The sequence below is a fragment of the Mollisia scopiformis genome, assembly GCF_001500285.1.
Source record: "Mollisia scopiformis unplaced genomic scaffold LY89scaffold_15, whole genome shotgun sequence".
Lineage (NCBI taxonomy): Eukaryota > Fungi > Ascomycota > Leotiomycetes > Helotiales > Mollisiaceae > Mollisia > Mollisia scopiformis.
This window is the reverse complement of record NW_017263595.1, coordinates 404974-416565: the sequence shown is the minus strand read 5'-3', so window position 1 is coordinate 416565 and position 11592 is coordinate 404974. Positions and strand designations below refer to the sequence as shown.

The 11592-nt window shown below is 48.4% G+C and overlaps 5 protein-coding genes across 5 annotated transcripts; all 5 read right to left on the bottom strand.

Annotated features, from left to right (window-relative positions):
* Positions 1-127: 127 nt before the first annotated feature.
* Positions 128-2739, bottom strand: LY89DRAFT_107690 (kinase-like protein). Its single transcript, XM_018205052.1, has 2 exons — positions 502-2739; positions 128-455 (listed from the first exon to the last, which is right to left on the bottom strand). The coding sequence occupies exons 1-2, from the start codon at positions 2564-2566 to the stop codon at positions 439-441; spliced, it is 2082 nt and encodes a 693-aa protein (XP_018069628.1). The 5' UTR covers positions 2567-2739; the 3' UTR covers positions 128-438.
* On the bottom strand, positions 2707-3458 carry LY89DRAFT_107789 (uncharacterized protein). Its single transcript, XM_018205053.1, has one exon. The coding sequence runs from the start codon at positions 3330-3332 to the stop codon at positions 2913-2915; it is 420 nt and encodes a 139-aa protein (XP_018069627.1). The 5' UTR covers positions 3333-3458; the 3' UTR covers positions 2707-2912.
* A 3004-nt stretch (positions 3459-6462) lies between these two features.
* LY89DRAFT_670765 (uncharacterized protein) lies at positions 6463-6949 on the bottom strand (the record flags this gene model as incomplete). The annotated part of the gene is made up of 2 exons (XM_018213186.1): positions 6463-6473; positions 6520-6949. The coding sequence occupies 2 exons, from the start codon at positions 6947-6949 to the stop codon at positions 6463-6465; spliced, it is 441 nt and encodes a 146-aa protein (XP_018069626.1).
* Positions 6950-8309: 1360 nt separating this feature from the next.
* On the bottom strand, positions 8310-9408 carry LY89DRAFT_698121 (S-adenosyl-L-methionine-dependent methyltransferase; the record flags this gene model as incomplete). The annotated part of the gene is made up of 4 exons (XM_018216960.1): positions 8310-8712; positions 8759-8963; positions 9015-9135; positions 9172-9408. 4 exons carry the CDS (start codon positions 9406-9408, stop codon positions 8310-8312), a joined length of 966 nt encoding a protein of 321 aa, XP_018069625.1.
* Positions 9409-9899: 491 nt separating this feature from the next.
* LY89DRAFT_698120 (uncharacterized protein) lies at positions 9900-11263 on the bottom strand (the record flags this gene model as incomplete). The annotated part of the gene is made up of 3 exons (XM_018216959.1): positions 9900-10478; positions 10527-10969; positions 11107-11263. 3 exons carry the CDS (start codon positions 11261-11263, stop codon positions 9900-9902), a joined length of 1179 nt encoding a protein of 392 aa, XP_018069624.1.
* Between the last annotated feature and the right edge of the window lie 329 nt (positions 11264-11592).

Here is an 11592-nt window from a genome sequence, read left to right as displayed (position 1 = left end):
ACCTTTCCTGCTCAGGTTAGAACTGACGTTCTAAAGTTAGGGCTGCTGTCAACATGTCATTTTCGGACATTGACAGGAGAGAAAGTCGCCTCCTGTGCTAGCGCATTCACGCGCTCAACAAAAACAAACTTCAGAGTGTAGAAACGGTCATTTTCCATCCTCTCGCCAATAATATCTCTTTATCTAGATGTACCTGCTAGCTGCTCTTACAAAACGACAGACGTCCATGCGCTCCCTTTCCCTCCCTAAAATGATTACAAAACTCCACCCAGAACACCATGCCCGAGCATATCAAAACACCAGCCAGCCAGAAAGAATGGGTAGATGCGTACGAAACAAAAGCGCTTTTTAGAAAAGGGGAGGCGACTCCGATGCAAGGCTAAAGCAAGTTCGTTCGTTCAAGTGTCGTTTCTTCGTTGTAGGGATGGATGGAGTTATTTAGCCCCAGCTCATTTCTGTGGATGTTAGTATGTGGAAGAGAGCCTGGGAGAGTAGACGTACCAGCATAAACTGGCGCTTGCCAGGCCTTGGCTTTTGGTTTCGTTTTCCCGTGCGTATTACCGCTGCCTTGGCTCGTACTTCCTTGTCTGCTTTTTCCTTCGCTACTCCTGCTCTTGCTAGTAGCGATACTGCCATCTCTCGTTGGCAGGCGTTCTTTGACAGGTGAAGTAGGTGACGTAGGTGATGTAGGCCAGGCGTTCGACATAACAGACTGAGTCCTTTCAATGCCATAGATGACCCCTCCGTTCAAGCCGAGGGTGCCTCCGTTGGCAGTGACTGGATTCACACTCGCACATGCTTCTGCAGCAGCTCGTTGAGACGCTAAGCGCAGTTGATCGAAGCCGAAGTTCCACTCGTTCGTCTCCACGTTCCGGTTCTCGCAATGGATGCTACTACTTTTGTCTGATGTCTGACCTAGTCCACATTGTTCGTTCATGATATTGTACAGGATATCTTCGACCTCGGTAGCTAGTGGTCGCTCTTCGGGATCGGCTTTCATCATGCGTTCCGTGAGCTCGAGGATCTTTGTTACGCCTCGGAATACTTTGTCTTCTTTCTTGCTGGAATCTTTTTTGAGGGTTGCAATCCAGCTCTCGACTTGTCCTAGGTTCTTATGGAAGGAGGAATCGGGTAGACCGCCGCCTCGACCGGGGGTCTTGTTTTTGGCAGCGCGGTGAGAAGCGAAGTTGCGAGATGTTCGTTTCAGGAAGAAAGTGAGGATCTCGAGGAACATGGCACCGAGACTGAAAATATCGGACTTCTGGGGATCATGTTTTGATCCAGAGAATCCATGTTTTGGTGGTGAATTGCTGGAACCGGAGCCTGTCGAGTTGGTGTATATTGATGCAGTGTCGGGAAAGGTAGAATAGCTCGTGTGAGTAGCGTGAGAAGTGACTGCAAAAGTTGTGCCAGTAGAAGGCGCTGTTGCACGTCTCGCTGTGCTTGGCCGAGAGACGGGTAACGATACGACTGGTGCTGGAGGGGGTCGTGGTGTTTGCTCAGGCGCAGCGTAGTCGTATACTTCCTTGTCGAAGCCCTGCTTCTCCCCGCTCAGATTTGCTGTCGGAAAGATGCCAGAGTCGCCAAGAAATATGTGATTGTCGAGGTCAAGCATCACATTCGAGGGTCTTATGCTGCGATGAGCAACGCCTTGTCCATGGAGGAATGAAACAGCGTCTGCCAGACAATGCATCCAATTCAAAAGCAGAATCCTCCTATCTTGCTTCGCCAATATCTTCACGGACTGAGGAGTTACTGCAAGGAACGATTTGAGACTACTATCGTTCACAGGTGTCAAGAGTAGAAAGCCGCAACCTTGATAGCTGTACGAGGCCCAAAGTGACATAAGATGGTCGTGCTCAATGGATTTCATAGCTTCAATTCCCGATAGAAACTCTTCCTGGGGTAAACGGCCAGGTGTGACTCCGAGCGGTATCCGCCGTCGAATGAAGATATCGTCGGGTCTTCCAGGAAGGTGCACTCTATCAACATTGCCAACCGTTAAACCTGTCACACTGACCGGCCTTTTCTCTGCCGATTCAAGAGGCACTACTTCCTCGTCGTTGTAAGAAACATGCTCCCCGCGTTGAATATTCCGCAACAAATATATAAATTGGCGTTGAAAGAACTTCCTCTCCAACTTTTCATCTCTATCATAGGTCAATTGAAGCCGCTCGACTTGGTCCAGTGGCACAGGAAGGTCGTCATCGTCCCACGAATCATCAATGACGCCGAAGATTTGATCAGGCACGCCCAAGTCGACCAAAATCAGAAAAATCCGTTTTGCCTTCGTCTCAATCCATTCCATGTACGTATCATCAGTCAATCCATCACCAAAGCCAAGAGGCTGATCTAGTCGTGCTTGTTCATCCGGACGTAGTTTTGCCAAGACGAATTGGCGATTGACCGTTGCTTCGATCCGTTCCTCGTCCCACCACATTGTCGGAGAATCGAACAGACTTCCATTGGTGTTTCGGTTTGGCGGTGCAAAGGAAGCATATATGTGGGAATTCTGAGGGGCCTGTTGCTGCCGATTTATGACTAGGGAGGTGCGCCGATACTCCATGGCCGAAGATCTCCAGATCCTCTGTTGCAGAATTAGCGACGTGCGCGCTGTTGGTGATTGGTGCTTTAAAGTCAAAGATAAGCACCGGACCAGTCTGGAAGGGTCGGGGGAGCGGCGATGGGTATTGCGTGGGATGATGTATGGAACTTTCTGAAAGGCCTTGCAGAGGGGCGATGGGTCCCTTGTTCAGTACGGACAAAAGAAGGCCTTGCAGTCGCAGTGCATGAACAGAATGGGGTCGGGGTGTGGTTTTGGGAAAGAGCAAAAGAAAAGTGAAGAGCTTTTCGGGGGAATATGCAGAAAGGCTTCAAGCTGGATCACCACTGCACCAGCGAACGCTGTCTTGTTATTCCTGGGGCAGCAGGTGTGGGTTATGAGGCTTTCCTGCTTCTTCATGGGTTTGTGGTGGTGGTGGTGGTGTTGGTGGCGCTCCGCAGCGACAAGATAGCAGGGATTCTGATAAAGATTGCTTACTTTTTTTGATGACCGGCCCCGCGGGATGACAATCGGGAGCCACAGGCGTGTCTGGAGCACTCGCTGCTGATGATTGAGGAGGCAATGCTGTGTTCTGCTTCAGATCGCTGTCCATGTAGCTCTCATTCGTTTGGCCTCCCTCATGTGAAAATAGTCGGTGTCGATTATGCGGAATATGCCCTGACTGGGACCCTGTCGACCGCCTGGTGTTACGGTTCAACAGGATCGCAGAGAGTCTGTTTGATATGATAACTCTCGGCAAACCGTGGTCTGGGCTGAGGTATACTTGCATCTTGAGTGATTGATCAAGAATCGCTTCGGCGGACCACTTATTGTGCCCCCAATATTTCAGTCCTCTCGGCCACGATTTTGCCACGAGGTGGCCCTGCCGGGTGTCGACATGTGAAGTCGTTCAAGGGGATAGCGTAGCTACATGCTGCTGAACTATACAAGCCATTGAACAACTTTCCGCCTCTCGTTTGGAAGTAGTGCTTCTGCGCGGGATTGTGCACCGAGAGTTCTTGCTTGATAGGGAGAATCGTTCTACGGTTGGCCTGATTGGCCATGACGAGAGCCGGGGTTCATCGCGTGAGTTGATTCAATCAACATTTTGATATCCAAGATAAGGCTATGATGTCTCAGGGTTATCTTGGCGGAAAATTCCATGGGGACTGTGTGAATATTGCCCCATGATCCAGAATGATAGGCCTCAATTATACGCTGCGTACATATGTTGTGCCATTGGGTAGAGACATAGACGGTCTGCCTCCCAAAGCTCATCCGTACTTATTTCGCGGAGGCATGCATGGAGAACACTAGCCGGTGTTTGTCGACAGAAGGTCAAGGAAACCCCTTTCTGGTCACCCTCGGGCACAGGCCACACTTGACGGCTCGGGTCAGAGAACCGGCTTGGTGGAACGGGATAAACAAGCTTTGGCACCTGGCTGAAAATACCAGAGTATGCTTTCCGTCTTAGGGCTCTCCAGGCGAGTTGGGGGGGAGGAGGGGGGGGGCTTGTTCGAAAGGACCATGTGATGCGTGGTAAGGGGTGATCTTCTTGAAGTAGAGAATGTGTTCCTGCTATCTAAGAAAAGGCCTCATGAATTGTCCACGGAAAGGGTCGTCAGGCATTTCGTCGAGTGCAGTTGAGGTACCACGAGCTAGTCTGTCTGATGACAGCAACGCCTGCTGGAAAGGGTAGCCTTCTGATCTGGTACATGGTCTGGCATGCACAAACCCGTCGTTGAGGACGTCTGAGCTGAACGTAAGACTCAGGCGTTTTGCGGAGACGATGAAGCTGTGTACCAGCAGCACAACAGATGGCGAATATTGAAGGACGAAAGATCCAGCATCTCACCAGCTCAGCCTGCTTGAGTCTCCAGAGGTACTCGGCGAGGACATCGAGGACGTCGACAATGTGACCAGTGAGTAAATTTTGATGCTCTCCAAGATCCCAGCATTCTGCAGAATCTGCAGGTTCTGTTCCTGTATTTCTTAACAGTTGATCTGAAATGGGCGTATGATGATCCTGGGATGTAATTGAGAAAATTGAGAAGTCAAATGTTGAAGTCAGATACGGAAAGAGCTTCACTCCAGGGCGTTCATTTCAAAGGCACGTGACCAGAACACTAATCCAAATCTGGTCTTCCTCACTTCCTCATGTCTTCAAATATCTCAAAAACATTTTCTCCGTTTACACACTCATTTGAAGTATCTTGAATTAACACTATGACATTGTTTGGTGCTTGGTATGGTCGAAAGGCGACTTGCTCGGTTCGTCCCGCACCTACCTATGCTATGACTGCCTTGCTTTAGCTCAATCCTGCAACTCCCGTTGTCCGTTACACTTTTTTTTTGTCCTACTCAACGTGCGTCTTCAATTCAATAGAACTCTACGCTCGGCACTAATTTTGGTCCTTCATCAATTGTCTGCAAAGCGGCGAGTGTCCAACCTTGCACGAACCCGCTTAGGATGTTTCGACGTGAGTGGTGATGCGACCATTGCTGGAGACATCATCTGCTGACAAGTCAAATGCCTCAGTTCAGAAGCAGCTCGATTATCGGGCTATGGTTGTTTTTCAACGTGTTATTCGCTTTTATGACAATTTATGCTCCTTTCCGCACTTACAGCTGGTACGTTCAGCGAAGCCCCAATATCAGTTGACCACGTATAATGCTCCTGAAATAAGATAGTTGATGTGGAAATCTGCTTGTTTTATAGTTTCAGTCTTGTCATTTCCTTCTTTAGACTCGTCTTGTATACTGATATTGTAAAGGAATCTCACTTGGCGCGCTGTCTTTCTCCGAGTTCCATCCTTCTACCAATTCAATCGATAAAGCTGCTGAAGGCTTTCTGACATCTGCAACATGTTCTGCAGTGATAGCAGTAATGTTAGCGGTTATGCTTTCCTTCCGCTTTGAAGGTCACGTCTCTGCGACAAGGCTTGATCTTTTGATAGCGTGGACACCTCTTGTTCTTCTTGATTGGAGCATCGTGGGAGTCTTGGTAAGCCTCATTTTGTGGTATTGGCAAATAATGATAATGGGAGAGCGGGGCTGATGTCGGGAGTCGTGGGAACTCTCTTGGCCTTCAGCATCTGGGTCGCGGTGTGGATGTGGCAAGGAATGAGCACGAAAGGAGGCTTGGGTGAAGAAGAGAGCAAAGCGTTCCGGTAAGTGAAGGAAAGGATGGAAAGTTCCAAGTAATTACGCGCAATACTAACGCGTCAAGTTACTCGCTGGCAGCCATTGAGATGGCCTTTTCCATTGAAGAGGTGTCATGCGTATTGTATCTGTTGTATGATTAGACAATGGTACCAACATTTGCAAGCCACCATAAGACAATCCGAGCATCCGGCAGCCTGTCGGAGCTGCTCCCACGAATCAAGCGTACCTAATTGTCGGATGTTCGGTTCTAACGTGTTGGCTTCCCGGGTTGATAGCACATATCAGCATCTGACAGTCATCAATCTTGGTTAAGTCATCATTCAATCACAGCTAAACTAATAAGCAAAGCACATGCACTCCACAGTACGATAGGGGACAGTGTTTCCAACCAATCATTGCAACATTAGGGTATTCTTATTTCAAGCGTAAGGACAAAACTCCTGAGACCAGGTATCACAAACAATTCCAACGCCAAGCGCTAATGGCGGGTGCAAACAGATGTTGAATGCCTCCGTTCCCAAGTGCAAACATATGAGATCAATGCTCCAGATTTGTCCCGCTTGCATAGCACTTCCAAACTTTTGCAAATTCCTCGTGCAAGTCCAAATTCCGTGTTGACCCAAGCACTTTGTCCTCCATCCATCCCAAGTTAATCAGTATTGGGACCAAACTCGCATCTTCTCTCTCAGCTGTTCGTTCAACAAGTCCAAACATAATCTGCTTGCTGTGAAACAGTTAGCTTCTGTTTCATTCACTCATAGTTCCTCTGTAGGTTTTTGTAGTATGGAATGCAAGAAGAAGGGATAGCATACGCATTTGCACAGCATCCTCTCCCCACCCCATCTCCAATGCTTCAACTGCAGCCTCCAGTCTCGCACTGTTGTAACAATGGAACTCCCTCTGTAACTTCAACATCCTACTCCAGCACTCCGCATCACTTTTTTCTTTCTCTGGAATTTCGAAAGCCGTCTCGATCTCAATCTTCTCCGCCTCTACCCTCGGTGTTATTGTCGGGACCGGAAGTCCTATATTTGAGATCCCTAATCCGGGAAGAGTAGGAGGAGGGGATTGAGATCCCGATCGTCTTAACGTATAAGAGAGTGTACGACGAGAATGAATCGTTGGCCGCGATTGAAGCGTTGGTGAAGGAGACGGCGAGGGTGTAGAGCGATTCGATGGGATTTTGGAATAGCTGATACAATCCCGCTTGCAAGGCGTCGTCTGAATAAGAAGTCCTGGCATCGTGTACTGACTTCTTCGTGGTATTCGCACGTGATCTCGATATCTTTCCTTTCTTCAGCTCTGGCTCGGTTCGTGTGTTGACAAAGCAGTATATCTGCCTCCTATATATCCCAAGCGAGAGAAGCGAGCACCACAGAGATCGACGGCTGCCAAGACACGAAAATACCCCACTTTGAAGAAGATCTTCGCGAGCAATAAGGTTAATCCCAAAACGAAATCTTAGAACGGATGAGGTGTCAAGAGCATCTTTATAACAACAAGAATAAGACCAGGTCAAGGGCTGCCGAATGAGCCGGCCAGACCTGCGTCTTTATTACTGTTGCATGCGGGTGCTGACCTCACATCCACGCCTCGACAAAGTTTCCTTCCCTTCCCTTCCCTTACCTTACTGTATCATGCAGCGTCTACGCCTTCCATGCTATCCCATTTGGCGAGAGGCACACACTGCGCTCATCACAGAAAAAAACAACAGGTCATGTCACAGGTTGGGCAGGTATTGGTTGGGGTGGTGAAAGGTAAGGATAGGATGGTATCATTAGCTGTTCATCATGGGATGGCATGACCACCGTTTTGGCTGCCGACAGACTGCCGGCACTTCGCTCGCTTCAACACGCACACCTTTCTTTCTTGAACTGGAAGATAGATGACCCGATATTCAGATTTAAAATAGGAATTCGGCGATGTGGGGATGGGGAATATAAACGTATGACACTCGGATCAGATGAAGAGGTGTGCAACTGAGTCATTCTTCCAATTTTAGCAGACACAAAACCGTTCAGATCGAAAATCGTTATCTTTGAAGTATCATCTGCGGAAATGTGTTTCCTCAAAGTCGGTATCAAGAGGAGAACGGATCGGCAAGGTGCTCGCGTGACAGCGCATCACCCGAGGTTTTTTCTCACTTCACCTCCTCTTTCATTTCCGGTGAAGACCAGTTGGAATGGTGTCGTCTCATGAAAAAATAAAACGAAAATGGAACGATGGGAAAAAGATTAGATCTAGCCCTACAAAAGTGGATATAAAAGTTGTGGGCACGCGGCTGAGATGTGGATTTGTGCTTGCGGCGGTGATGCCCGGCGGTATCGGAGGATTTTCTTCATTTTCTAATTCTGTGTTTGGCGTATGGCAGTGTATGCGGATTATTGGCACATGTCTCGATTAGGATACCCGAACTCAAGTACAGAAACGAAGGTTGCACGCCAGTATTGTTCATGATTGGAGAGATCGTATTTGATATCAGGCTCTACTAAGACGAGGCTGATGGTCCAGGGCTTCTTCACATGTCAGACAGAAAGGGATTCATTCGGCACCCAGAGGTTTTTGGCCCCAGAAAATATGTAGCTTCATGTATGCCCTCACATCATTTTCTTTCGGACAAATATTTCTTGACATCTTCACACATGGTAACCACGTCCTCTTTGCTCCATCCTAGCCCTTTGCAAAGGGGCCCCAAAGCCATAGCTTGAAGACCTTCTATTATGCCAACACGGCCGTACATACCTACTGTTTTCATCATCTTGGTTTCGGACCAAGTACCTATGGGTATCTTGAGTATTTCGTGTTGTGTGTTGATGAAATTGTATGAGGAAAGTTTGGTCAGTTCGTCTCTACTCCGTTCGAGATCTACGCCTAGATTCTTAAGGCCCAGATGAATGGACGTGTAATATTTAAGGAGGGGAGACGTTGGTAGAAGGCTGGAGTCGTCGCTATAGGGAAAAGGTTCCATTTCCTGGAATTCGAGAAAACCCCCTGGTTTTATATGACTGTCTGCAGTCAGTTTGACCAAATAAGGGGCAGCAGGAGACTTACGAATAGGCTCTCCTGATCAGAGCAGGAAAATCCTTGATGGCAGGTGTGATATGTCGTCCATGTACGAGATCATAGAAGTTCTCCGATTCAAGCCAAGATGATTCAACATCATCGACCATAAATCGGACATTGGGAGGAACCCATTCCGACTGAATGGGACTTAAATCTATGCCCAGTATCGAAGCACTAGGATATAAATCCCCCACTATCTGATATCAGAGATTCCTCGCATTCCAGCAGCTTTTTCATAACGTACTCTCCATACACCACGTCCCGGTGCCTGTTCCCAGATCTAGGATGTTCTGCGGATGCTTCCCGATGGGCGCAAAGTGGAGCTTTCCATCACACGTATTGACGACCATCGCATGCTTTATATCCTCTCTTTCTTACTCGGATCGGTCGTTGGGGAAGACGTATGTGCCTTCGCGGAATTTGTGGTAGCGTCTGCCATGCTCAAATGCATGGTCGAGAATGCTAGGCGCTATGGACATGGAGCCATCATCTAGCTGCTCGAAGCTGTAGCCGTCATCCACAAAGTCGTCGAGATTCATCTCAACATCCGCCGAGTCAAGATTCGAGTCGTCCTCATTATCCCAGACATTCGCAGATGGGTTGGTAGGAGTAAAGTGCGAGGCTTTGTCGTTGGACATTATCGTGATGGATGTAGTTTGATCATGGTGTCAGCCATCAAGTAAAATTGGAAAAAGTAGTAGATATATTGTTGGTACACCATAAACTGATCAATTCTCATGGATCTGACAGTGTGTAATCCGCTCACAACCATTGGTAACACATGCCGTACATCAACTGCTGTTGGAAGGATTGGGAGTAAACTAGACTCGACAAAGGAATTCATGGCATGTTGGTGGACGGCTTGCATTCCATGTTGCGCGGTGCGACGGCTCCATGTTCCAACTCTAAACGTGTTCTGGAAGGCATATTGCTTCGTGCGGGTAGATGTGGAAGTGGTACGTTTTTTGAGAACCCTGCAGCTTATCGGTCAGCAACATCTCGATGACTTCGCTCCGAGGAAACTCTGTCTCTTTCACATCCAGCAAACCTTCCTGCCAGGATTGTGGGTTTGATCAGTAATTATCATTTCGATGAAATGTTGTATACAAGCGGCTCGGCCACTACTCCTTCACTTTTTCTCCTTCTTATCGTCGCCCTTGCTTTCCTTGCTGTCTGATTTTGCGTCCTTTCTGTCGCCGCTCTTCTTGTCATCACCGCTATCTTCCGAGTCGCTGTCCTCATCCTTGCCCTCCTCAGAGTCGTCACTCTCCTCTTCGTCTCCATCCTCGTCTGTGTCTGCTAGCGCTTGTCGTCGCTCCTTGTCCTCGCGCTCCAAAGCCTCCCACTGTGCGTCTCGGTCTACCTTGATATAATCCGAAGGACTTCTCATTGCTGCATCATGCTTGACAATTCGACCTCTGCCAACCAAGCTGATGACAATAGAAGCGCCGACGATGAATGTCAGGACGAATCGATAGATCGAGTACCACGCTGGAAACCACCCTCTAACTGAGGCGCGAGCATCTGCGAAGTAAAGGAAGTTGAAGGCAAGGAATTGTGTGATCAAAGCGTATTCGACAGGCATGAAGATGGTTGGCCATGCGACAGCAGTAGATATAACTCCATACATGTATCTTCGGTATCCATGGTGGCCACCATATCCAGCGAATTCCATACCCCAATGGATTGCTCCGAGGAAGGAGATGATCTGCAATCTTTGTGAGTACCACGAGGAGATTTAAAGCACCGTACTTACCACAGCACCGTATCCGATTTGGATGGGCGTCACCAATCCAAGTAGCTGGTGTGCAGTCTCCGGAGAGAATAGATAGCCAGTCCCATGGGCATGGGCATGGTTGATATCATATGCTAGGTATACCGTCGAGAGTGATGTAGCTGCGTATGGCAACACACCAGCAGCTCCGATATACAAGGCGTCTCTGGGCACTTCTGCCAAGGAGAAAGTTTCCTTGATCGTTTCGAGGTCATGTTTCATGCCTCCAGATACTTCATTGCCCGTTGCTCCTTTGCCCTGGCTTTCTTCAAAGACATGTCTTGTAGAAGACCCCAAGGAAACGTCCTCTGGATGCGGCTCGATTTTCTCTTTCGAATGCTTCTCTTCGGACTTTTCGTCAATATGATCATAAGGTGGTCCGGACTTGGTGGCATATAGCAACGAGAGCGTCGTCGGTCTATCACCTACACCCGGAAGCTTGATGTTAGTATAACTGGTTTGCTGTACACAACCTAGGTAGGAGAATGTCCATAAACTCATAGGGCATGAAATATTCTGGCATCCTTGGAAGCGTAGACGTTAATCGAAGAAGATGGCTTACGAGGCAAAACAAGAGCTTTTGGTCGTCTATTGCTCAATTGAGAGGCTGTAGGAGCATTGCGAAACTTGGCAGAAGCTGCAATATAGCTTGATCGTGCAATTGAAGCTTTACCAAAGCTCTTCAGCACTGATCGCGTGGCTGCTGGTGTACGAAGCATTTTGGCAGGCTGGGATAGCTTTCTCGGAAGCTGCCCCGCAATCTGACTGATTGTGACGATAAGAGAAGTCAATTGATGAGCCGCAAAGCTACAGCGCAATTGAAAAGACCAATGTGAAAGAGACGAGATATTGTGAAGTGAGAGAAGAGTTGTAGAAATCAAGGAGATGCCCTCCGGTGCGACCTGAACAATAGCTTCTGGTCCTTTCCCTAATAGCAAGCTCTAGCCAAAGACCGTAAAGAGTGTGACGTCGTTCCCCGATCAAGCGAGCTGCAGAGAAGCAAGGATGGAGAAGTCCAGTCCAGCATGGCATTGCCGTTGACGCGCGC